This window comes from Silurus meridionalis, chromosome 16 (assembly GCF_014805685.1).
Source record: "Silurus meridionalis isolate SWU-2019-XX chromosome 16, ASM1480568v1, whole genome shotgun sequence".
In the NCBI taxonomy this organism is placed as follows: Eukaryota; Metazoa; Chordata; class Actinopteri; order Siluriformes; family Siluridae; genus Silurus; species Silurus meridionalis.
In genome coordinates, this window is record NC_060899.1 from 16471954 (window position 1) to 16496953 (window position 25000).

The following is a 25000-nucleotide window of genomic DNA, read 5'->3' on the forward strand; positions in this document are numbered from 1 at the left end:
ACACACACACGCACACACGCACGCACACACATGCTTGAGAAGTAAAACTGAAGAATTATTGTTAAATGGAAGTCAGTAAATCTGTAAAGTTTGTAAAGGAGGTTTATTTAGTGTGGAAAGTATATAAAGTTACTCAAATAAGTAAGTAAAATTATGTGTGTGAGTGAATCATAAAGTACAGTGAAATCATAAAAAATATAAGTATAAAAGTGAATTAGGAAATAAAAGTACAAAAAAATAAACATACAGTACACTTTAAAAAAGGGTTTAATGTAAACTATATTTATAAGAAGTAAGTAAAGTACAGTAAAAGTAAATGTAAAGTAAAAAAGTTATGAATTAGTAAATTAATAAAACTCAAGTAGTGAATAATAAGCAAATCAAGTAAATAAAATTAACCATGTAAAGTACAGTAAATAAGATTGTAAAGCAATCAGTAATATAGAATTGTGGACGGTACCTAAGTAAATTAAACAAGTACATAAATGAATTAAATAAGTAGGTAATTATGTAAAGTATGTAAGTCCAGTAAATAAGTGAAATTAGCAAATTAAACATTGAATAACTATGTTCTTATGTAAAGAAATGCAATAAGGGTGTAAAGTAACTATATTTAAAAGTAGTAAGTAAAGTAATAAAGTAAACAAATGAGTAAAGTAAGTAGGTAATAAAACTAGAGTGAATAATAACAGTAACTAAATAATTAATTATGTAAAGTATGTAAAATGCAGTAAATAAGGGTGTAAAGTAAGCAGTAACACGGAATTAAGGACAGTATATTTGTAATATAATTAACAAATACATAAAATAGATTCAACAAATTGGTAGTACATATTATGTAAAGTCCAGTAAATAAGTAAAATATGTAAAGTAAACAATAAATAACGATGTTAAATAGTAAATAAGGGCATAAAGTAACTATATTTATAAGAAATACATTAAGTACAGTAATGAAGTAAATAGAAATAAGTAAAGAAGTAAAGAAGGTAAGTAATAAAACAAGTGAATAACTACAAAAACTAAAGATTTAATCATGTAAAATATGTGCAGTAAATACAGTAAATAGGAGGGTAAAGTCAGCAATAATGAAGAATTAAGCACAGTACAAATGTAAAATAAGTAAACAAGTAAATAAATAAGTATGAAATGTAAGTATATGTGTAAATATTATTAAGTGAATTAAATGAAAGTTTTAATCTTTCTTATAAACTTATTTTAAACCAAACCAAATATAAGAGACAATGAGTCAGTGTGAACTAATCACCACAAACAAACTACCTAAAATAAGTCTCTCAGCAGGGTAGTGCACTTCCTGTCACCTCTGTCACACACACACACACACACACACAGTTTTAGTTAGTTACAGGAGGTAATAATTGTGCAGTGACACCTGAGTAAGCAGAAGTTTTGAGAGGAAACTGCTCTTTTTTCTCTGAGGGACCAGTGAAAGAGTAAAGAACTAATTGTAATTGTCTGAAGTTATAATACACTTGAGAATGAATTAGCAGTGTTCACGCCTCCTCCACATTCCATTTATTATAACACACTCACATGCAGAACTTCGACCCCTCTACACCTTCATACCCGTCTCCACCTCAGCTGTGGGACGATGTGCTGCTTTCAGTTTCATCTTCAATTATCTTTCAATTATCTATACAATAATCCAGATTTTAATGATCTTAAACATGTCTGTTATCTCTCCATCCATCTCTCCTTCCATCTGATGCTAAGTAAAGAGGACTAAAGTGGAACTGAGCTGGATCTCAGTGAGGAATTCAGGAGAAATACACTGCAGTGTAAGTTCTGTCTCTGAGCTCCAGCTGCTGTAGAAGCTCCATAAAGATCAGCATGAAGGAGCATGAACACCAGCTTTCTGCTGCTCTCTTAAACATTATTCAACTTACTGGTGTCATTTATATGAAACTCCTTTTTTTCCTTCAGATTGAACAACACACTCTGGCAAAGCTGCTGTCAGCGCGTAAGCACCAGAACAAGACCAAAAAAGCAGACACAGCAATACACATAGTGTACTGTCACACACACACACACACACACACACACACACACACACACACACACACACACACACATATACACACATATACACACACACACACACACAAACACACACACACACACACACACACATATACACACACACATACACATATATATACACACATATACACACATATACACACACACACACACACACACACACACACACACACAAAACTGAATTTGAGTGTGTTACTCACCTGGACGCCTGTCACCGAGTATAAACACGGAGAGAGAGTGTGTGAACGCGTACCCTCAAACTCCGCCCACCATCCGCGCGAATTCACGCTGACCTGCAGTGTGTGTGTGTGTGTGTGTGTGTGTGAGAGAGAGAGAGAGCAAAGAAGAACAGAAGGAGGAAAGAGAGATAGAGGCGCGGCCTCCGCAGTGCGTGGACCTTATCTCTCTCGCACACACACACACACACACACACACACTCGAACAAGCCGTGAAGGGGGCGTGGCTTACGTGTGAAGGCGCTTAAGTTGCAGTCAACATTAGAGAAGGAGGCGTGACTTGTAGACCTGTCAATCAAAAATGAAAGTGTGGCTTATACACCTGTCAGTCTCAAGAAAAGGGTGTGGTTTATATACCTGTCGATCACAGTACAGAAAAAGTGTAGTTTATTCACCTGTTATTATCAGAGAAGGGGGCGTGGCTTATATACCTGTCAATCCCAATAAAGAGGGTATAGTATTAATAATAATCTGCACTATTATCAGAGCTGCTGTTGTAGAGAATTCATCAACACCTTCTGACCAATCAGGATCAACTTAGCAGTCACAGAGGCTAATGAGGGTGATTGAAGATGTGGTTTTGTGCTGCCACCTTGTGGTCAGAGAGAGAACTGATACACTGTACGGTTTACATTTTATGAGTTTTATTATACAGTATCTATATTTTATAGTTATAGCAGTTTCTCTGTTGATTTTATTGTAGCATCTTTCTGAGATGATCTCAGTTCTGGACATAAACCACAGTTTTCCTACTTAATATTTACTTAATGTCCCTTAATGTTTGTCCATCTATCCAAATAAAATATATTTTATGCTTTTTATAAACATTTTTCAGAAAGCTGTGTGTGTGTGTGTGTGTGTGTGTGTGTGTGTGTGTGTGTGTGTGTGTGTGTCAAGTCAAGTAAAGTTTATTTCTATCCCTGATGAGCAGCATGGAGACTGTGGCATGGAAAAACTCCCTTAGATGTAATGAGAAAGAAACCTTGAGAGGAACCAGACTGAAAGGGGGAACCCATCCTCGTGTGTGTGTGTGTGTGTGTGTGTGTGTGTGTGTGTGTGTGTGTGTGTGTGTGTGTGTGTGTGTGTGAGGAATAGAGAAAGATAGAGAGTTTTATCACATTCATTTCTTTGTTTAAACATTAAACCCCTGTGCCCCACCCTTCCCACACTTCATGCCCAAGCCAGTCATACACACACTTCCCTCTCAGTTCAGCTACGACCCTGTGTGTGTGTGTGTGTGTGTGTGTGAGTGTGAGTGAGTGTGTGTATCTGTGTGTGTGTGCAGAAAAACAGAAGAAATGAAGTTGTGGATTTTCTGTGTGTTGTGTGTGGCTCCGACTTTAATGGACAGCAAATGTTTGTCAGGTAAGATTTAGCCAGGTGTCTCAGTGTGTCTCATTATTTAAAAATGTCTCAGTGTGTCTCACTATCCCAAAGAGTCTTTTCATGTCTCTTAATGTGTCTTATTATCTCTTAATTTCTCTCACTGTGTCATATTATCTAATTGTCTCCTAATAGCTGTTACTGTCTCTTAGTGTGTCTCATTATCTCAAAGTGTCTCTTAATGTCTGTTACTGTCTCTTAGTGTGTCTCATTATCTTAAAGTGTCTCTTAATGTCTGTTACTGTCTCTTAGTGTGTCTCATTAACTAAATGTCCCCTAATGTCTCTTAGTGTGTTTCATTATCTCAAAGTGTCTCTTACTGTCTCTTACTGTCTCTCAGTGTGTCTCATTATCTCAAAGTGTCTCTTAATGTATCTAACTTTCTCTTAACATCTCAGTGAGTCTCATTACCTCAGTGTATTTTAAACTCTCTCAGTGTTTCTCAGGGTTTTTTCAAACTTTATTGTTTCTCTGTTAATATCTGGAACTCTTGAACATTATCTGTGTGGGTGTCATTATCTCAAAGACTCATGTACTGTCTCCCATAGTCTCCCTTGTTGGAGATCTGTATTGCCTTAACACTTTGTACTTCATGCCTCATTACCTCAACATGTCTCTCAATGTTCTTTCTGAATGTTTAAACTCCCTCAGAGTGTCTTGCCATGTCTCCATGATTCTCTAAAGAATTCTCACTGTCTCTTCAGCATCTCTTAGTTTCTCATTGTCTTTTGTATCACTTCACAATCTCAAATTAATGTTCCCAAATCTCCTTCTCAATCAGCAAAAGGAGAAGTTGTAGCATGTGTATCAATGTGTCTTTAAACATCTCCCACTTTCTCTCAGAGTCTTTTAGAGACTCTCAGCAGTTCTCCTGCATGTCCTGCTGTCTCAGTGTCTCACCACCTCCACAGCGTCTCAATGAAACCCATAATAAAGTCATTACTGCCGTAAACACTGCAAGCTGTTACACATTTTCATTTCTCTCCTGTAAACTTTATAAACCTCTGCTGTCCAAAGACAGACTTTGATCTTCATTAGGATTTGGGCAACTGATACTAAAAAAAAAACAATGATCATCATCATCATCATCATCATTGTAAATTTACAAGTAAAACAGATTCACACTTTCACTGTTGGACGGTTGGTTAAAGGCTCACTTAGTGTGAGGAACTGTGATCTGATTAATTATGAAGTTAACTGGTGTGAGGAACTGTGATCTGATTGGTTATGAAGTTAACTGGTGTGAGGAACTGTGATCTGATTGATTATGAAGTTAACCGGATGTGAGGAACTGTGATCTGATTGGTTATGAAGTTAACTGGTGTGAGGAAATGTGATCTGATTGGTTATGAAGTTAACCGGATGTGAGGAACTGTGATCTGATTGGTTATGAAGTTAACTGGTGTGAGGAAATGTGATCTGATTGGTTATGAAGTTAACTGGTGTGAGGAACTGTGATCTGATTGATTATGAAGTTAACTGGTGTGAGGAACTGTGATCTGATTGATTATGAAGTTAACTGGTGTGAGGAACTGTGATCTGATTGATTATGAAGTTAACTGGTGTGAGGAACTGTGATCTGATTGATTATGAAGTTAACTGGTGTGAGGAACTGTGATCTGATTGATTATGAAGTTAACCGGATGTGAGGAACTGTGATCTGATTGGTTATGAAGTTAACTGGTGTGAGGAACTGTGATCTGATTGGTTATGAAGTTAACTGGTGTGAGGAACTGTGATCTGATTGGTTACAGCAGCATTGAAAGCAGTAATTGTCCAGTTGTTTGTTTTGTGTCCTTGAGGAGGGAATTGTTGTTAGATGTGTTCACCAGCAGGAACTGACACATTTTACTCTAAAATGAGAAATAGAAATAAAACTTCTCCTCACTTCTCTCTGCTCTCTGACTGTAGATGTGAGGAGCGACGGTTATCTCGTCAGGCTCAGCATTAGAACAGAACTGGGAGATAATGCTGTAAGTTTCAATAAAACTCCTGAAAATTTCAGCTCTTTATGCAGATATTTACCTCATGATTTATTAACGATGAAACTGATAACGATTGTGGTGACAGTATAAATGGAACGACAGCGAGATGTTCTTCTTCAGAGCCTCTATGGCCTTCGCCATGAGGAGCTTCACTGGAGATCAGACCTACGAGTGAGTCACTCTCACACACACACACACACACACACACACACACACAGAGTCACTGATACTGTTAAATATAAACCCAGGTCACTGTAATGAAGATAGACTTAAGATTATCCTGTAAAGATGTTCTGAGGGAATGTTCCATCATTACCTCCTTACAGTAAAATAAATCAATAAATAAATATTATGTTTTTTTTAAGTCTCTCTGACTGAGGTAAAATATCTCCTGCAGCTTTACAGCATGTGATTTTCTTATCAGTCGCCTGAGTGACGGCCGTTCAGTCATTCTTTCAGCATATTTCTGTATAAACACTGATAAAACTCCACTGGGTTTCTCTCTCTGAGGTTCTCAGAGGAGTTTTCTAACTCGCTAACATAATGAAGCTAACAATGAAGCAAAAACAGTAGTGTATCGTTTACCCTTACAGCTAACATGATCATATATTACAGATTTATGCTAGTTTCATGTTTTTGCATAATACACAACTACTGCATAGTTTTCTGGCAGTTTTTCTATTTTAATTTTTTGCTACTTTTTAATTTTTTTTCATATTCCAGATTTATGCTAGTTTTGTATTTTGTGTATAGAAGCTACCTGCTGGCCATCAGCTCAGCGCAGCATCTCTGTGTGTATAGCTGTAGACAACAGACATCTGAAACCTGAATTGTGTAAATACAAGATAAAAGCTGTTGGGTCAGGGTTGGGGTATCATTACTTTTATCAGCATGCCTTTGTCTCCAGCTGTGTGTGTGTGTGTGTGGAATAAAGAAGGTCATTTAGAAATCTCAGTCAATCACCATGTTGTAATCGTTTTCTCCAGCTGTGTGTTAGTTTTATTTCTCACACACTGACAGTGTGTCTCCAGCACATCTCACCTGATGCTCATCTGTTGATGAAAATGGTTTTAGAAATTAAATAAATGTGTGTGTGTGTGTGTGTGTGTGTGTGTGTGTGTGTGTGTGTGTGTGTGTGTGTGTGTGTGTGCAGTGTCTCAAACATTGTGGTGTGTAACGTAACAGAGAGAATCTCGTTTTGGATCGTGGTGACGTCACCCAGCAACAACTCTCAGCTCATTCCTAAATATACGGTGGAGCAAGCCATCAGGTAACACACACACACACACACACACACACACACACACAAATACAACATTTACTGTGTACTGTATATACTAGTGGTTGTGTGTGTAGTGTGCAGGTTGTGTGCGTAGTGTGTACTGTAAATACATGCGGTTGTGTGTGTGGTCTGTAGATTGTGTGTGTAGTGTGTAGGTTGTGTGTGTCGTGTGTATTGTACATACATTAGAATGTGTGTGTAGGTTGTGTGTCTAGTGTGTAGATTGTGTGTGTCGTGTGTATTTTACATAGACGAGGTTGTGTGTGTGCTGTGTACTGTATGTACTAGTGGCTGTGTGTGCAGTGTGTGTTGTGTGTGTGGTGTGTAAATGTGTGTGTGGTGTGTACTGAATATACACGAGGTTGTGTTTGTAGTGTGTAGGTTGTGTGTGAAGTGTGTACTCTATGTACTAGTGGTTGTGTGTGCAGTGTGTGTGTTGTGTGTAGGTTGTGTGTGTAGTGTGTACTGTACATACACATGGTTGGTATGTTGTGTGTGTAGGTTGTGTGTATAGTGTGTAGATTGTGTGTGTAGTGTGTAGGTTGTGTTATTATTAGACGTAAGTGTGACTGCTATAAGATTCTGGTCCGAGGTTCTGAGAGGAAGTTTTGTTTTGTTTTCAGGAAGTCGAGGAATCGGATCAATAACGCCTTCCTGCTGACGGATCAGACACTGGAGTTTTTGGGAATAAACCCGACTCTGGCGGCGCCGCTGCAGTATGACACGCCGCCGTGGCTCATCGTGTTCGGCGTGGTGATTGGAGTTGTGTGTGCTGGCATCATCGCCATGCTCTTTACCTCCTTCATCCACAGGATGCGGTCAGTGTGTGTGTGTGTGTGTGTGTGTGTGTGTGTGTGTGTGTGTGTGTGTGTGTGATTGCTTAAAAATAAAAACTGAGATTAAGTTCAGAAACTGAAAATATTTGTGGCATTTTGGAGAAAAAATCCGTAATTCCACAGCTTGTTGCTATAGTAACTAAAACCCCACCCATGCTCTCTTCCTCCTCTTCATAGGGCGAAGAACAAACACTCTGAGGATGAGGAGGAAGTGGAAGGAAGAGTGACAGGAAATGGAATCATGTGTGAGACTCTGAATGGGAAAGACGGGTTTAATAAGCGAGGATTCTGCGATGATGATCGATTCACTAAACTGTAAACACTCGCAGACTTCAGCACCTTCATCAGGAACAGCGTCTAACACTCACAATTATTGGCGCCCTTAAATAACATTGGTAAAATGGCAAATATGGTACAATCTGTGTGTTGTGATGTATTTTCCTTCAAAAACTTTTCATGTCTCTTTATAAGTAAATATTTACAATTCTGAATAAACCTCTTTTACACATCCAGATCCAGTCTTTACCATTTGTTACAGGATCTGACATCAAATACAATCCGATCCATCAGTGTTATTATAGGTGTCTAAACACCAGGATGAGTAAATGAAGGTGATTTGGAGATCATGTTGAGGAAGTTGATTTGGAGATCAGGGTGATGAAGTTGATTTGGAGATCAGGGTGATAAAGTTGATTTGGAGATCATGGTGATGAAGTTGATTTGGAGATCAGGGTGAGGAAGTTGATTTGGAGACCATGTTGGAGAAATGAAGTTGATTTGGAGATCATGTTGAGGAAGTTGATTTGGAGATCAGGGTGAGGAAGTTGATTTGGAGATCAGTGTGAGGAAGTTGATTTGGAGATCAGGGTGATGAAGTTAATTTGGAGATCATGTTGAGGAAGTTGATTTGGAGATCATGTTGAGGAAGATGATTTGGAGATCATGTTGAGGAAGTTGATTTGGAGATCAGAGTGAGGAAGTTGATTTGGAGATCAGGGTGAGGAAGTTGATTTGGAGATCAGGGTGATGAAGTTGATTTGGAGATCATGTTGAGGAAGTTGATTTGGAGATCATGTTGAGGAAGTTGATTTGGAGATCATGTTGAGGAAGTTGATTTGGAGATCAGAGTGAGGAAGTTGATTTGGAGATCAGGGTGAGGAAGTTGATTTGGAGATCAGGCTAAGGATCTAAATCCATCTTTCTGGCCCATAAGGTTAATGTGTAAATGTTTCATGTTTCTCACAAAATGATGAAATAAAAGCACTTTTCTGTGAACAGACGTGGACTTTTGGACTCATGTCTGAGTGTGTGTGTGTGTGTTTGTGTGTGTGTGTGTGTGTGTTTGCAGACGCAGCAGAACAGCTTAGTGATCATTCACAGACGATGATTCACTTTTCAGAATCAGCACAAAAACTTCACTTGGTGTCCTGAAGATAAACTAAGATGCTGTTGATTAGTTTTCTAAAAGAGAAGCAGCAGCTTACTGACCACTAATACACTCACACTGATACCTTATTGTTTCCATAGCAACGGCTCATTAACAAATCACTGAAGATGATGATAATGATGATGATGATGAAGACATATAATTCACCTTACATTATTATTAGTATCAGAATGTTACACTGTGCATCTAATCTAAAATCTAATCTGAGCTGTTTTATATTTACACACTCAATCGTTTCACTCTAATTACTAATGTGTGTGTGTGTGTGTGTGTGTGTGTGTGTGTGATATCAGTTTTTTAAGTAGCTTTATCTGCTCCTTCTTTTCCATGTAAATGATTTACACACAACACATTAGAGTCGAGCGAAACCACATTAAATATATTACAGATAAAAACGCAATGATATCATCACAACCTCTCCATCACTGATGGAAAACACGTGTGTGTGTGTGTGTGTGTGTGTGTGTGTGTGTGTGTGTAAAAGTGTTACGAGTGTATAAAGTGCTGAACTATCATCAGGTCGGATTAAACATTAACTCCATATTAAGTTGTTTTTTTCCGGTCTTTTCCATCACCAGTCATCTGAAGCAGGATGAACGCGGATGTGAACACAAAAAGCCGTGTGCTGATCGACCACTGCGCAGTTACGGTTCTCGCCTCATATTGACTTTGTGCAGCTGAGATGGAAAATAACATTTAAGCTTGTTTTTTTGTGAACACTAAAGACACACAAACGCATGTGTCGGGTCTGGGGATGTAGCACGTGGGTGTGTGTTTGTGTGTTTAAAAAAATCTCTGGTTTCCTTTTATAAGACATGTTTAGTGTTCCTTTATAATCGTATCTTATAATATCTTATAGCTCTTGTGATTAACAGTAACACCTGCACACCTGCTCATCCATTCAATTAAACCAATCTCAGCCAATAAGAGTGTTCAGGTGTTCCTATTAAAGTGGCCGATGAGAGCGTTTTGCATTTACTTACTTCTTTTGTGCTAAAGACAGAGTTCCCTGATGTGTGTTTGAAAACACTTAACAACTGAACCAGCGACTTTGACCTCAACCTGTAGGAGAACAGAGGGATGACAGAGGAATAAAAGAGGAATGACAGAGGAATAACAGAGGGATAACAGGAATAACAGAGGAATGACAGAGGAATGAGAGAGGAATAACAGAGGGATGACAGAGGAATAACAGAGGGATAACAGAGGAATGACAGAGGAATAACAGAGTGATAACAGAGGGATAACAGAGGGATAACAGAGGAATGAGAGAGGAATGACAGAGGGATGACAGAGGGATGACTGAGGGATGACAGAGTAATGGTGGTGGGATGACAGAGGAATAACAGAGGGATAACAGGATTAACAGAGGAATAACAGAGGGATGACAGAGGGATGACAGAGGAATGACAGGGGAATAACAGAGGGATAACAGAGGAATGACAGAGGAATAACAGAGGAATGAGAGAGGAATGACAGAGGGATGACAGAGGGATGACTGAGGGATGACAGAGGAATGACGGAGGGATGAGAGAGGAATGACAGAGGGATGACTGAGGGATAACAGAGGAATGACAGAGGAATGACAGAGGAATAAATGAGGATGACTGAGGGATAACAGAGGATAACAGGAAAAACAGAGGAATGACAGAGGAATAACAGTGGGATAACAGAGGATAACAGAGGAATAACAGAGGAATGACAGAGGGATGACTGAGGATGACAGAGGAATGACAGAGGGATGACAGAGGGATGACTGAGGATAACAGAGGGATGACTGAGGGATGACAGAGGAATGACAGAGGGATGACAGAGGGATGACTGAGGGATGACAGAGGAATGACGGAGGGATGACAGAGGAATAACAGAGGGATGACAGAGGGATGACAGAGGATAACAGAGGAATGACAGAGGGATAACAGAGGAATAACAGAGGAATGACAGAGGAATGACAGAGGAATAACAGAGGGATAACAGGAATAACAGAGGAATGACAGAGGGATAACAGAGGGATAACAGGATTAACAGAGGAATAACAGAGGAATAACAGAGGGATAACAGAGGGATAACAGAGGGATGACAGAGGGATGACAGAGGAATGACAGAGGATAACAGAGGGATAACAGAGGGATGACAGAGGGATAACAGAGGAATGACAGAGGAATGACAGAGGGATAACAGAGGGATGACAGAGGAATGACAGAGGGATAACAGAGGGATGACAGAGGAATGACAGAGGAATAACAGAGGGATAACAGAGGGATAACAGAGGAATGACAGAGGAATGACAGAGGAATAACAGAGAGATGACAGAGGAATGACAGAGGAATAACAGAGGGATAACAGAGGGATAACAGAGGGATGACAGAGGGATGACAGAGGAATGACAGAGGGATAACAGAGGGATAACAGAGGGATGACAGAGGATAACAGAGGAATGACAGAGGAATGACAGAGGGATAACAGAGGGATGACAGAGGAATGACAGAGGGATAACAGAGGGATGACAGAGGAATGACAGAAGAATAACAGAGGGATAACAGGAAAAACAGAGGAATGACAGAGGAATGACAGAGGAATGACAGAGGAATAACAGAGAGATGACAGAGGAATGACAGAGGAATGACAGAGGAATAACAGAGGAATGACAGAGGGATGACAGAGGAATGACAGAGGGATGACAGAGGAATAACAGAGGGATGACAGAGGAATGACAGAGGGATGACAGAGGAATGACAGAGGAATAACAGAGGAATGACAGAAGGGTGACAGAGGAATGACAGAGGAATGACAGAGGAATAACAGAGGGATAACAGAGGAATGACAGAGGAATGACAGAGGGATGACAGAGGAATAACAGAGGGATGACAGAGGGATGACAGAGGAATAACAGAGGAATGACAGAGGAATGACAGAGGGATGACAGAGGAATGACAGAGGAATGACAGAGGAATAACAGAGGAATGACAGAGGAATAACAGAGGAATGACAGAGGGATAACAGAGGAATGACAGAGGAATAACAGAGGGATAACAGAGGAATGACAGAGGAATGACAGAGGGATGACAGAGGAATAACAGAGGGATGACAGAGGAATGACAGAGGGACGACAGAGGGATGACAGAGGAATAACAGAGGAATGACACAGGAATGACAGAGGATGACAGAGGAATAACAGAGGGATAACAGAGGAATGACAGAGGGATGACAAAGGAATGAGAGAGGGATGACAGAGGGATGACAGAGGGATGACAGAGGAATAACAGAGGGATGACAGAGGGATGACAGAGGAATAACAGAGGGATGACAGAGGAATAACAGAGGGATGACAGAGGGATGACAGAGGAATGACAGAGGGATGATAGAGGGATGACAGAGGGATGACGGAGAGAGTGAACACAGGGGCTGTGAGATAAAGGCTTTACACTGAGTAAATCTCACAGCTCACTGAACATCATGCTGCAGGTGCACATTGCAGAAACCCCACAACAAACATTTCCATCAAGTTGTTTCCTCCATAAAGATGGAAAAATGTTAGAGCAACCTTTAAAACTGACAAAAAGAGTGCTGTTCACCAGATTACGGGCCACGTTACGTCTACATGATAATTTCACTCAAAATACTATTGTTAGATAAATTAAAATCCTTAATAAAATATACGTAATCACAGGCACTAACAGAGGAACTGTAACTGCACCAGTCATTAATTACATAATCAATATTTCAGAATAAACATATTTTCACTGCACTCAGTGTTTCAGTGTCAGGGTTAAATGTAGGTTATTATGACGTCATCGCTCAGACATTCCTATATAAAGGAGATTAATGTTGCTTCAGGGGGTTTGTAAATATTTTAGCTAAAATCCTTCTAAAATATTTTCTTTTCATATGTTTGTTAACGCCAAGCTCGTGATTTAAAAACAAAAAATAAATTTTTAAGGGATGAATTTCGCCTTCCCGGTTATTTACGGAGGGCGATGACAAACGCGGAAGTGACGTCATTACACGTGGCTCGTTATGTCACTTCCTTATTTAAAATGCGGCGTCCAAACACAAAAAACACCATAAAAAAAACCACCACAATGCATAAGTGCACAAATGACCCAGAAAGGTATATGAGATTCTCATTTATAAATAAAAATTTAATTGATAATAAAATAGCACCACGAGTTAAATGAGACTTTGGCTTCCGGTCGGCCGAGAAATTCATTACATTTGCTGGTGTAAGACGGAAACTGTGTTTAGAAATGTCCAAACCCAAACTAGTGGTTTTTGATCTCGGTAAGTTTTAACATTTATATTCCACACTTCCGGTCACATGTCCCTTACAAAGAAAAATTTGAAGAGAGAGAGAGGGAGAGAGAGAGAGAGAGAGAAGGAGAATGAGAGAGAGGTGGAGAAAGGGAGAGAGAGGAGAAAGGAAGAGAGAGAGAGGAGAAAGGAAGAGAGAGAAGAGAGAGAGAGAGAGAGAGAAGGATAAAGGGAGAGAGAGAGGATAAAGGGAGAGAGAGAGAAGGAGAAAGGAAGAGAGAGAGAGAGAGAAGGAGAAAGGAGAGAGAGAGAGAGAGAAGGATAAAGGGAGAAAGAGAGAAGGATAAAGGGAGAGAAAGAAGGATAAAGGGAGAGAGAGAGGAGAAAGAGAAAGAAAGAAAGGAAGAGAGAGAGGAGAGAGAGAGAGAGAGAAGGAGAATGAGAGAGAGGTGGAGAAAGGGAGAGAGAGGAGAAAGGAAGAGAGAGAGAGGAGAAAGGAAGAGAGAGAAGAGAGAGAGAGAGAGAGAGAAGGATAAAGGGAGAGAGAGAGGATAAAGGGAGAGAGAGAGAAGGAGAAAGGAAGAGAGAGAGAGAGAGAAGGAGAAAGGAGAGAGAGAGAGAGAGAAGGATAAAGGGAGAAAGAGAGAAGGATAAAGGGAGAGAAAGAAGGATAAAGGGAGAGAGAGAGGAGAAAGAGAAAGAAAGAAAGGAAGAGAGAGAGGAGAGAGAGAGAGAGAGAAGGAGAATGAGAGAGAGGTGGAGAAAGGGAGAGAGAGAGAGGATAAAGGGAGAGAGAGAAGGAGAAAGGAAGAGAGAGAGAAGGAGAGAGAGAGAGAGAGAAGGATAAAGGGAGAGAGAGAGGATAAAGGAGAGAGAGAGAGAGAAGGAGAGAGAGAGAGAGAGAGAAGGAGAGAGAGAGAGAGAAGGATAAAGGGAGAAGAGAGAAGGATAAAGGGAGAGAAAGAAGGATAAAGGGAGAGAGAGAGAGGAGAAGAGAAAGAAAGAAAGGAAGAGAGAGAAGGAGAAGAGAGAGAGAGAAGAGAGAGAAGGAGAAGGGGCAGAGAGTGAGAGAAGGATAAAGGGAGAGAGAGAGGAGAAAGGATAAAGGGAGAGAGAGAGGATAAAGGGAGAGAGAGAGAGAGGAGAGAGAGAGAGAGAAGGATAAAGGAAGAGAGAGAGAGAGAGAGAGAAGGAGATATGGAGGGTGAGAGAGAGAGAGAAGGAGAAAGGGAGAGAGGGAGAAGGAGAAAGGGAGAGAGAGAGGAGAGAAGGATAAAGGAAGAGAGAGAGAGAGAGAGAAGGAGATATGGAGGGTGAGAGAGAGAGAGAGAAGGAGAAAGGGAGAGAGGAGAAGGAGAAAGGGAGAGAGAGAAGGAGAGAGAGAAGGAGAGAGAGAGAGGAAGAGAGAGAGAGAGAGAGAGAGAGAGAGAGAGAGAGAGAGAAGAGAGAGAGAGAGGAGAGAGAGAGAGAGAGAGAGAGGAGAGAGAGAGAGGAGAGAGAGAGAGAGAGAGAGAAAGGGAGAGAGAGAGAGAGAGAGAGAGAGAGAGACAGGGAGAGAGAGAGAGGAAGAGAGAGAGAGAGAGAGAGAGAGAGAGAGGAGAGAGAGAGAAGGAGAGAGAGAGGAGGAGAGAGAGAGAGAGAAAGGGAGAGAAGGAGAGGGAGAGAGAGAGAGAAGGAGAGGGAGAGAGAAAGGGAGAGAGAGAGAGAGAAAGGGAGAGCTGAGTAGTTGAGGTTGAGGAACTGTCACAGGCAGGATTCATGAGTCTGCTGACGTTTTTTTCTAAATTCGTACCCAAGTGCAGTTTAAATCCAAATCCAGTTTTTCCTCCTCACGTGAACTTGGTGTTTAGAGTTTAGTGATATGAGATATGAGATTTGACTGTACCGTGTCTCGGATCAGATTACACCCTGTGGCCTTTCTGGGTGGACACTCACGTCGATCCTCCTTTCCACAAAGATCAGAGGTGAGCTTCCTGTCTGAGATTCCACCATGTGATTGTGTTAAATGTTGATAACTGCTGCTGTAATAACCGAGTACGATCTCCCTGTGGTCTCAGTGGTCGGGTTTTGGACTCGCGCAGTAATCGTGTCTCACTTTATGAAGACACTGTAGAGGTCCTGCACTCTCTACACACTCAGGGCATACGGATCGGCGTGGCCTCGCGGTGAGAAACTGCTGCACACAAAGTCCACCTGGGTTCCTCTCTAAACACCTGACACACCTGAATACAGCGTTCAGGAAAATAAAACACCTGAAAACACTAAAGCAGATTTCACTGAAGTGGCTGATAAACACAGTCTCTGCCTGGGAGTCGCGTAAACTCTGTCCCTCCTGTAGGAACGACGGAGCCTTCATCAGAAACAAAAAGGAAATCAATCAAATTATCAATACAAATAATACAAACTAAATAAATAAATAATCTATTTAATAATAAATAAATACTAATAATAAAAACCCCTCGTCTTTCTTACTTCCTGTTTCCTGCATTGTATCAGTGTTAGTTTCATTATTTTATATTATTACATGATTATTATTATCTGTTATTATTAATAGTGTGTGTGTGTGTGTGTGTGTGTGTGTGTGTGTGTGTGTGTGTGTGTACAGGACAGGGGAGGTGGCTGGAGCCAATCAGCTCCTCTCATTGTACAACCTCGACCAATACATTTCCTTCAAAGAGATTTACCCAGGGTCAAAGGTCACACACTTTAACAGGTAAGGAGGAGAGAAATGGGTTCAATAAAGACGATGTAATCTGTGTGTTTTTCTTAACAAGAATACCTCTCGGACATTGTGTGTGTGTGTGTGTGTGTGTGTGTGTGTGTGTGTGTGTGTGTGTGTGCTAGGTTGCAGGCAGACAGTGGCGTTTGCTACACAGACATGATGTTCTTTGATGATGAACACAGAAACATCAGTGAAGTCAGACGACTGGGTACAAATCAAAACTTTCTCACATTTGCTCGTCTCGAGTCATGTTTACTTCTATAGCGCTTTTCACAACAGACATTGTCTCAAATGTGTCTCTGATCCACCAAGACCCCCTGTACTGCTTAATTAAACATTTACCTGCAACATTTATCAAGTTCTATAAATATACATTCACATCAGAGCTGCTCTGGAGTAATAAATGACCTTCAACAAACCTGTTCTGATGTGTTCCTGCGTGAACCTCATCCACTCTGTGTTCCTCAGGTGTGCACTGTGTCCTGGTTCCTGACGGTGTTCGCTCCAAACTTGTTCATGATGAGCTTCAGAAGTTCATGAAGAAGAGCTGAAAAAAATTGGAAAAGTCCACACACACACACACACACACACACACACACACACACACACACACTGAGTTCTGTAACACACTGAAACGAGAGGATTTACTGACCTGTAATATTAGAGTTTATTTAAATAATAAGTATTTATGTGAAAATCACGTTTATATTTGAGCTGGTAGTGAGTTCAGTGTGTGTGTGTGTGTGTGTGTGTGTGTGTGTGTGTGTGAGGAAAGTGTTTACAGAGTTCACTGTTTCATCTTTTTACATCTCATTACTGCTGACTGCTAAGTGTAAAGTGTATTTTACAACATTACAAATAAATTAATTCATTCTGTCTCCTGGTGTGTGTGTGTGTGTGTGTGTGTGTGCGTGTGCGCTTGCTTGTGTAATTTGTCTTATATTTATAGGACACTTTTGTTTAAATACCTGGAGGTGTTTACACTGTGCTGCTTAACCACCACTACTGACCTGTCTGCTTCTCAACCATCTCTCTCTCTCTCTCTCTCTCTCTCTCTCTCTCTCTGCCTCTCTCTCTCTCTCTCTCTCTCTCTCTTTCTTTCAGCCTCTCTCTCTCTTTTCCAACCTCTCTCTCTCTCTCAGCCTCTCTCTCTCTCTCTTTTTCCAACCTCTCTATCTCTCTCTTCTTTCAGCCTGTCTCTAACTCTCTCTCTCTCTCTCTCTCTCTCTCTCTCTCTCTCTCTCTCTCTCTTTCAGCCTGTCTATGTCTTTCTCTTTCAACCTGTTTGTCTCTGTCTCTGAAAACAAATAGAAGACTGAAAACAGTGCTATAAATGATTTGTAAAATGTCAGTGTGTTTACAGAGAGAGATATAAAGACCGACAGGTTAAAGAGTTTCAAGTTTCTGTAAATATAATAAATCAAACTTGAAACTATTTTTTAAACCTGTCTGTCTTTATATCTTTCTCTGTAAACACTCAGTTTGGGTTTTTTTTTCACTCTTTTCTGTTTTATTTTTTATTTTTTTATTAAATACAATTGAATCCAATACAATCGTTTTGTTTTCTTTTTCTATTTTTCCATTAACACAGCGCCACCTAATGCCAGTGCACAGAAATTCATTCGAAACACAACATTATTTAAAAAACTAAAATAAATGTATGTAATAAAGCGGAAATTATTTTATCACTGGTCATTAATAAAATAACCTGATAAAGGATCAGAAATCGGTTTAAAACCCGAGTTTAGTTCGACGTGACAAGGTTTTTGTACCTCGTGACTTTCCGTACGCGACTGTGGTACGCGTGGTGGAGGGACCGCGCATGCGCACTGATTCGTGCAGTACATGGCGTCGTTAGCTGATTAGCATGTTGTTGTTTCTCTTTTATAAAACATGTGTCCAGAACTGAACGAGTTCCTGCTTTAAACCCGGCCGAGGACAACAATCCCAAGTGATCTTTTCTTACATTTGATGACGGGGAGTGGAAGAGAAACCGAGACAGAATGAATCAGTTAGAGAAGTGAGTTAGCCTTTAGCCTCGTAATGCTAATACACGGCATTAATGCCCATTATTTATAGTTTTATTATATTAGTAATAATAATAGGAGGAGTTTTGGTAGTAATATAGTTCTATTTATATTTATTGATTTCTTTTTTCCCTTTAGTGTGAAAGAGGAGGACGTGAAGGAGAAGAGGAACATCAACGACTCAGAATCCGCGAATAATAACAACAATAACCCGAGAAAGGTGAACTTTTAGCACATTTATCAGAAAACACACTTTATATTACAGAAAACCACGTGCTTATTAAATAATCTTTTGCTGTTGAAATGTTGAGACGGAGCAGAAATGATCCTGATTGGTTCAGCCAGGCGACCAATCAGAGATCAGAACAGAGCCGCGTCATCAAATAGTCTGTGATTCATTCTTCAATTAATCAATCAAATTTTGTCCCATTTATTCCGAATGCTTTTTGTCTGATACTGAAGAATGTACATGTAAATTTAAATAAAAATAGAATATAAAAATGTGTATATAATAAAAAGTATAAGATGAGTATAAAAAAATCACAAGAAAAAGGAATGTAAATATAAAACGTGCAAATAGTATAAAAATAAAATGTAAACAGTTATTTTCCGTGTGTGTGTGTGTGTGTGTGTAGACAGTATCCCCGGCTCCAGGTGAACATCCTCTGCAGTATAACTACACGTTCTGGTACTCGCGCCGGACCCCCAGCCGACCTGCAAACACACAAAGCTACGAACAGAACATCAGACAGATGGGCACCGTCGCCTCGGTGGGTGTTTGTGTGAAACAGAATACAGCAGCATTATGGGCTTTTGTTAAGGGATGAGTGAATCTAATTGTGTGTGTGTGTGTGTGTGTGTGTGTGTGTTGGCACACAGGTGGAACAGTTCTGGAGGTTCTACAGTCATTTGGCTCGTCCTGGAGATCTGACGAGTCACAGCGACTTCCACTTATTTAAAGAGGGAATTAAACCCATGTGGGAGGTGTGTGTGTGTGTGTGTGTGTGTGTGTGTGTGTGTCTGTTTTGAGACATGAGAACACAGCAGCACTGACAAATGATTTCTGTAGTGATGTAGATGAATGTGTAGGTATGATGTGTGTTTTAGGACGAAGCCAATAAGAACGGGGGGAAGTGGATCATCCGCCTGCGTAAAGGTTTGGCCTCGAGGTTCTGGGAGAACATTATCCTGGCGATGTTGGGAGAGCAGTTCATGGTGGGAGAGGAGGTGTGTGGTGTCGTCGTCTCCATACGCTTTCAGGTCTGAGATTCTGTTCATTCATACACACACTTCTGTAATGTTCTAAATCATAAAGTTCATTCTGTTTGAAGGTTTTTAGTCATACAGATTACTACCACTTTCCCTAATGCTGTGTGTGTGTGTGTGTGTGTGTGTGATGTGATGTGATGCAGGAGGACATCTTGTCCATTTGGAATAAAACAGCCAGTGATCAGGTGACGACGTCACGCATCAGAGACACACTACGGCGGGTCCTGAACCTTCCACCTAACACCATCATGGAGTACAAAACACACAATGATAGCCTCAAGTATGCGCACACACCTACACACACACACACACACACACACACCTACACACACACACACACACACAGAGTGTATATTTCTCTGACTTTGTTTTTCCCTCTCTCTCTCTCTCTCTCTCTCTCTCTCTCTGTGTCTCAGGGATAACTCCAGCTTTCGCAACACAAAGATCGCAGTGTGATGACTGACCACACACACACACACACACACACACACACACACCATCAGGAAGAAGCTCCGCCCCCTCCAGGACATTCCATTTTTGTGGAAAAATGTTTTTTCCTTTAAATGTACAATATAATAAATGTCTTTACTTACAGCTGAGTGTTCGAGATTTGTATGATATGAACATGGAACGTGTGTGTGTGTGTGTGTGTGTGGTGTGTTTTACAAAACGAGTCCTCACTGTGTAAGTGTTTTATTAACACCTACAAAATAAAATTGTAAAATACAAAAATGTTTAAACAGTAAACTGTATAAAGTGTGTTCAAGGTTTTTCTGTTGATGATTTTGAGGCATATTTGACTTTGGTGGAAGTTTTGGTGGACTTTTTCACGCCTCTGCTCTTCTTCAGAGGAACGGTGGACTTCTTTTGCAGTGTGTGTGCGCTTCTGGGAACATCAGTTACACCGGTGTGTGTGAGAGCCGGCATTTCTTGGTTCCCCTCAGACTCAGAAAGAGGAGCTGGTGTTTCAGTAGGTCTGATCAGCTGATACACACACACACACACACACACACACAATCAACACATAAAATCAAGACACAAACTAAATCAACACAAAGCACAAAATCTACACTGAAAATAAAGTTATAATGTTAGAACAGTAAAAGCTCACATGGTGTAACTCTGCTTTCTGAGCGCTGATGTGGGACTGATAGGAGGAAATCTCTCTCTCCAAACACTCCATCTTACTACACACCAACTCATACACATCTGTAAAACTGCACACCAGAGCCTGTACACACACACACACACCATGTTTAATCCTACTGTGGTGTGCCGAGTACCAGTAATAAAGCATTGATGCATGAACAGGAAGTGATGTAATAACACACCTGACACGCCTTCATCTCGGCTCCTCCTCCGTCCAGCTGCAGGTCCTGGTGCATTGTGGGTAAGTGTAGGGTCAAGTCATCTCGTGAGAATGTGGAATGAGAAAGGAGGAGTTGATCCTTCAGCTATTTGTCAGAAACACACACACACACACACACACACAGAGTTTAGTTGATAAAGAGAGTTTTGTACTCAGATGTACAATCAGACTGATTTTATAATAAAGAGACAGAAATCTCACTGACCTCTTTCATCCTCCTCTCCACTGACACCAGGTAACTCAACACACACTCTTTACTCCTGAAACACACACCACAGTGTTCTGATAAAAAGCACAATATTCTGTAAATCTGTACTAATGACAGTATGTTTGAGTGTGTGTGTGTGTGTGTATTTCAAGTTTATTTTTATTGCGTTTTTCACAACAGACATTGTCTCAAAGCAGCTTTACAGAATTTAACAGTTCAGGTGAGGTGTGTGTGCGTGTGTGTGTGTGTGTGTTACCTAGCTGCCATGTACAGTGTGTTTTCTGCTCTTTTGGTGACTTGCTGTAGTTCCTGTTTCTCCTGCTGTGATTGGTTCAGCTGTTTCCCGAGCAACCGTAGTGTTTGGTCTTTCTTCTTAAGCTCCACCTTTGCATCAGCCAGACTCTAAACACACACACACACACACACACACACATGAATCCTGTAGTACAATACCATTTTCAACAGTGTAAACCAGCACCTGTGTGTGTGTGTGTGTATACCTGTACAGCCTGAGCGAGTGTGTGGTCTTTTTCCAGCTGTTCTGAGGTGTGTGTCTCCATGGTAATGCCGAGCTCCTGCAGCTGTGTGGCCTGTTCATGCAGGAGAGTCTGGGCCTGCTGTTCCCTGCGCAGAGCCGAGCTCAACTCCTCACACACACCGCGGAACTGCGCAAGCGACACACTCGCCTACACACACGCAGAATTTACACACCATTTGCAAAATCCTGAAAATAGTGTGTGAGGATAAGAGAGTGTGTAGTGCACTCACTGTGTGTGTGCTGTCCTTCATTTCAGTGTGTGTGTTTCTACGTTTGATGTGTGACAGTTTGATCCTCAGGTCTCTCCTCTCCACCTCAGCGGTGTGTAAACGCTGCGTAAACTCAAGGAAGTGCTGCTGCAGGGCAGAGACCATGATCTACACACACACACACACACACACACACACACACACACACACACACACACACACACACACACACTCATTACCATACAACTTTGCACATAAACCATAAACATGGTCTGACTCTGTGTGTGTGTGTGTGTGTGTGTGTGTGTGTGTGTTACCTTGTTGCTGTCGTGTCTCAGTGGGACATGGTGCATTTTGCGGAGGTTGTTTAATCCGTGGCCCAGTTGCCGTGCCAACAACCCCATATCACCATAGCAACCCCACTCTGACTCAGGCAGCACCTTCTCCATCAGCTTAGTGAAGCTGGAGCGAGCGGCCGCTGCGACACACACACTGCTCTCTAACACACACACACAAACACACACAAAAACACACACACACACACTAATGATAATTGAGGCTACGTCCACACGAATCAGGATAAATTTGAAAACTGTGTTCCGCGTCCACACAAATTTTCAATTGTTTCTCAAAAGCTGCTCATCCACACTGAAACGTCTGAAACGCTCGTCGTCTCAGTGTGGAGTCCAAAACAGAGAGAAAATATTTGTTAAAAACACTGGATTAGTGTGGACATGTCCTGGGTCTTGCACAGTGTTGCCCGTGTGATTTGATTGTGTGTGTGCGTGTGTGTGTGTTTTACCGGTGGTTCTCTGCAGCTCTGTCTGTAGCTCTTGCATGCAGGAGTGTAAGATCACACACAGCTGTGAGGACGTGAGCATCTTCATCACTCTCTGGTTCTCCTCCTCCTCCTGAGTGTGTGTGTTGCTCAGCCTCAGCTCGCTCACACACACTCCTCCAGCTGCTCTGAGCAGTGTGTGTGTGTTCCTGCACAGGGTGCGGAGACGCAGTGCAGCCATTACGCCAATCACGTGCACTCGAAACCTCCACACACCCCTCGTGACCTTGCTCTGACCTTGGACCCCAGGGTCAGCGAGCGCCCGCAGGAGAGCGCCCACTTCCTGCCGGAGAGACTGCGCGTCACACACACCTCGCTTCAGTACCGCCTTCTGCTGCAGCAGTGCACACACACGTCCGCGCAGCGACGACACGCAACCCGCCAGCAGAGCGCACGCCGCCAGGAGCGATGCGTTGTCACGGCGACACACGCGCACCAACTCCTGAAGGCGGCTCACTTCCTGTTGGAGGATGGAGTGAGCACGCTCAGAACCATGGAGACACTTTACAGTGTGATCCAAACGACTCTGTAAATCCTGTACACACACACATATAAACACACACACACAAATAAACACACACCCGTGTGTACCTGAGCTCTGGTGTGTAGTTCGTTGATCAGGTGTGTGTGTGTGTGTGTGTGTGTGTGTGTGTACCTGACCTCTGGTGTGTAGTTTGTTGATCAGGTGTATGTGTTGTGTGTGTGTGTGTGTGTGTGTGTGTGTGTGTGTGTGTGTGTGTATACCTGAGCTCTGGTGTGTAGTTCGTTGATCAGGTGTATGTGTGTGTGTGTGTGTGTGTGTGTGTGTGTGTGTGTGTGTGTGTGTGTGTACCTGAGCTCTGGTGTAGTTCGTTGATCAGGTGTATGTGGTGTGTGTGTGTGTGTGTGTGTACCTGAGCTCTGGTGTGTAGTTCATTGATCAGGTGTGTGTGTGTGTGTGTGTGTGTGTGTGTGTGTGTGTGTGTACCTGAGCTCTGTGTGTAGTTCATTGATCAGGTGTATGTGGTGTGTGTGTGTGTGTGTGTGTGTGTGTGTACCTGAGCCTGGTGTGTAGTTCATTGATCAGGTGTATGTGTGTGTGTGTGTGTGTGTGTGTGTGTGTGTGTGTGTGTGTGTGTGTGTGTACCTGAGCTCTGGTGTGTAGTTCATTGATCAGGTGTATGTGGTGGGTGTGTGTGTGTGTGTGTACCTGAGCTATGGTGTGTAGTTTGTTGATCATGGGTATGTGGTGTGTGTGTGTGTGTGTGTGTACCTGAGCTCTGGTGTGTAGTTCGTAGATCATGGGTATGTGGTGTGTGTGTGTGTGTGTGTGTACCTGAGCTATGGTGTGTAGTTCGTTGATCAGGTGTATGTGGTGTGTGTGTGTGTGTGTGTGTGTACCTGAGCTCTGGTGTGTAGTTCATTGATCAGGTGTGTGTGTTGTGTATCTAGCTCCTCTCTCTGTTTGATCCAGGTCTCCTCTCTCTGCTTCAGCTGCTCACACACACTCGTCAGTGCTGCCTCCTTCCCCTCACACACACTCTCCAAAAATGTGATCTAACACACACACACACACACACACACACACACACAATGTTATTTTCATGAACAAAAATTAGACTGTATAGAGTTTTCTGGACACACCCACATAGAGCACTACTCACCCTCTGATTGGCTGAGTGAAGGTCAGAGGTTAGCACGTCTGCTTGCTCCTGTAGCATAATACTGAGCTCTGCCCAAGAAAAACTACCCATCATGCTCTGGGGCGAGGCTACCAACACACCGCCTGTGAGGAGCCGCTGATACAAAGAGTGCAGGAAGGCCAGCTTTTCCTACACACACACACACACACACACACACACACACACACACACACACACACACCACATAAGGAAGAATATGTTACCGAATAAGTTGTGTGTGTGTGCGCGCACGCGTGTGTGTGTATACCTGATGCTCCTTCTTGTGCTCCTGTGTGAGTGTGTGTGTATGTGTTTTGGTTTGTGTGTGTCTCTCTCTCTCCTCCCCCCAGCGGTGTGTGATGCTCTCCAGTTCCCGCTGCATTCGCTCTGCTGCGTCTGCGCTTTCTGCAGCATACACACGCAGACGCTCCGCCTCCTCACTCACACACACACACTGAGCCTCACACTCCTACACACAAAATACATACACTTTAACTTCTGTGCTCTCGCTCGCTCGCTCACACACACACACACACACACCGAGCATCACACTCCTACACACAAAATACATACACTATAACTTCTGTGCTCGCCGCCACACACACACACACACACACACACACACACACACACACACACACACACATCACACTCCTACACACAAAATACATACACTTTAAC

At 41.9% G+C, this 25000-nt stretch overlaps 5 protein-coding genes across 11 annotated transcripts in view; 3 read left to right on the plus strand and 2 right to left on the minus strand.

Moving 5' to 3' along the window:
- The window catches only part of reps2 (RALBP1 associated Eps domain containing 2), a 14161-nt gene extending 11699 nt beyond the window's left edge, over nucleotides 1-2462 (minus strand). Inside the window, exon 1 of one of the 3 annotated variants that reach the window (XM_046869015.1) lies at nucleotides 2259-2462. The gene's annotated coding sequence lies outside the window, so the exon portion shown is untranslated. The remainder of the gene's footprint in view (nucleotides 1-2258) is intronic. The other 2 variants (XM_046869016.1, XM_046869014.1) reach the window with 2 other exon arrangements.
- Nucleotides 2463-3514: 1052 nt separating this feature from the next.
- On the plus strand, nucleotides 3515-9059 carry cltrn (collectrin, amino acid transport regulator). Its single transcript, XM_046869022.1, has 6 exons — nucleotides 3515-3659; nucleotides 5589-5650; nucleotides 5748-5833; nucleotides 6816-6932; nucleotides 7568-7762; nucleotides 7958-9059. The coding sequence occupies exons 1-6, from the start codon at nucleotides 3593-3595 to the stop codon at nucleotides 8097-8099; spliced, it is 669 nt and encodes a 222-aa protein (XP_046724978.1). The 5' UTR covers nucleotides 3515-3592; the 3' UTR covers nucleotides 8100-9059.
- Nucleotides 9060-13113: 4054 nt separating this feature from the next.
- mdp1 (magnesium dependent phosphatase 1) lies at nucleotides 13114-17078 on the plus strand. Of its 2 annotated transcripts, none has more exons than XM_046869024.1 (6): nucleotides 13114-13338; nucleotides 15379-15442; nucleotides 15536-15643; nucleotides 16084-16191; nucleotides 16323-16408; nucleotides 16669-17078. In XM_046869024.1, the coding sequence occupies exons 1-6, from the start codon at nucleotides 13326-13328 to the stop codon at nucleotides 16749-16751; spliced, it is 462 nt and encodes a 153-aa protein (XP_046724980.1). In that variant the 5' UTR covers nucleotides 13114-13325; the 3' UTR covers nucleotides 16752-17078. The 2 variants fall into 2 exon arrangements, with proteins under 2 accessions (XP_046724980.1, XP_046724979.1); XM_046869023.1 differs by having other exon boundaries at nucleotides 13123-13508.
- Nucleotides 17079-18001: 923 nt separating this feature from the next.
- Nucleotides 18002-20090, plus strand: eif4e2rs1 (eukaryotic translation initiation factor 4E family member 2 related sequence 1). The gene is made up of 7 exons (XM_046869019.1): nucleotides 18002-18220; nucleotides 18366-18447; nucleotides 18863-18997; nucleotides 19107-19211; nucleotides 19335-19487; nucleotides 19640-19776; nucleotides 19913-20090. The coding sequence occupies exons 1-7, from the start codon at nucleotides 18204-18206 to the stop codon at nucleotides 19950-19952; spliced, it is 669 nt and encodes a 222-aa protein (XP_046724975.1). The 5' UTR covers nucleotides 18002-18203; the 3' UTR covers nucleotides 19953-20090.
- An 83-nt stretch (nucleotides 20091-20173) lies between these two features.
- Nucleotides 20174-25000, minus strand: part of ccdc171 (coiled-coil domain containing 171) — a 10742-nt gene continuing 5915 nt past the window's right edge. For 2 of the 4 annotated variants that reach the window (XM_046869009.1, XM_046869008.1), the window contains exons 13-24: nucleotides 24588-24788; nucleotides 24302-24469; nucleotides 24039-24194; nucleotides 22623-23193; nucleotides 22138-22319; nucleotides 21842-21988; nucleotides 21574-21759; nucleotides 21330-21475; nucleotides 21071-21125; nucleotides 20828-20950; nucleotides 20608-20727; nucleotides 20174-20480 (exon numbers count right to left, since the gene is read on the minus strand). In XM_046869009.1, coding sequence (XP_046724965.1) covers nucleotides 20259-20480; nucleotides 20608-20727; nucleotides 20828-20950; nucleotides 21071-21125; nucleotides 21330-21475; nucleotides 21574-21759; nucleotides 21842-21988; nucleotides 22138-22319; nucleotides 22623-23193; nucleotides 24039-24194; nucleotides 24302-24469; nucleotides 24588-24788 — 2277 coding nt within the window. In that variant the 3' untranslated portion in view covers nucleotides 20174-20258. The remainder of the gene's footprint in view (nucleotides 20481-20607; nucleotides 20728-20827; nucleotides 20951-21070; nucleotides 21126-21329; nucleotides 21476-21573; nucleotides 21760-21841; nucleotides 21989-22137; nucleotides 22320-22622; nucleotides 23194-24038; nucleotides 24195-24301; nucleotides 24470-24587; nucleotides 24789-25000) is intronic. The other 2 variants (XM_046869010.1, XM_046869011.1) reach the window with 2 other exon arrangements.

Excerpts from the sequence above, each read along its gene's own strand:
- cltrn (XM_046869022.1), top strand. The coding sequence starts at position 3,593 with ATGAAGTTGTGGATTTTCTGTGTGTTGTGTGTGGCTCCGACTTTAATG. Across the intron at positions 3,660-5,588 it reads GGACAGCAAATGTTTGTCAG|ATGTGAGGAGCGACGGTTAT; the intron begins GTAAGATTTAGC and ends CTCTGACTGTAG. Across the intron at positions 6,933-7,567 it reads ACGGTGGAGCAAGCCATCAG|GAAGTCGAGGAATCGGATCA; the intron begins GTAACACACACA and ends TTTTGTTTTCAG.
- eif4e2rs1 (XM_046869019.1), top strand. Across the intron at positions 19,212-19,334 it reads GAATTAAACCCATGTGGGAG|GACGAAGCCAATAAGAACGG; the intron begins GTGTGTGTGTGT and ends TGTGTGTTTTAG. Across the intron at positions 19,488-19,639 it reads TCGTCTCCATACGCTTTCAG|GAGGACATCTTGTCCATTTG; the intron begins GTCTGAGATTCT and ends GATGTGATGCAG.
- mdp1 (XM_046869023.1), top strand. The coding sequence starts at position 13,475 with ATGTCCAAACCCAAACTAGTGGTTTTTGATCTCG. Across the intron at positions 15,443-15,535 it reads CCTTTCCACAAAGATCAGAG|TGGTCGGGTTTTGGACTCGC; the intron begins GTGAGCTTCCTG and ends CTGTGGTCTCAG. Across the intron at positions 16,409-16,668 it reads CAGTGAAGTCAGACGACTGG|GTGTGCACTGTGTCCTGGTT; the intron begins GTACAAATCAAA and ends TGTGTTCCTCAG.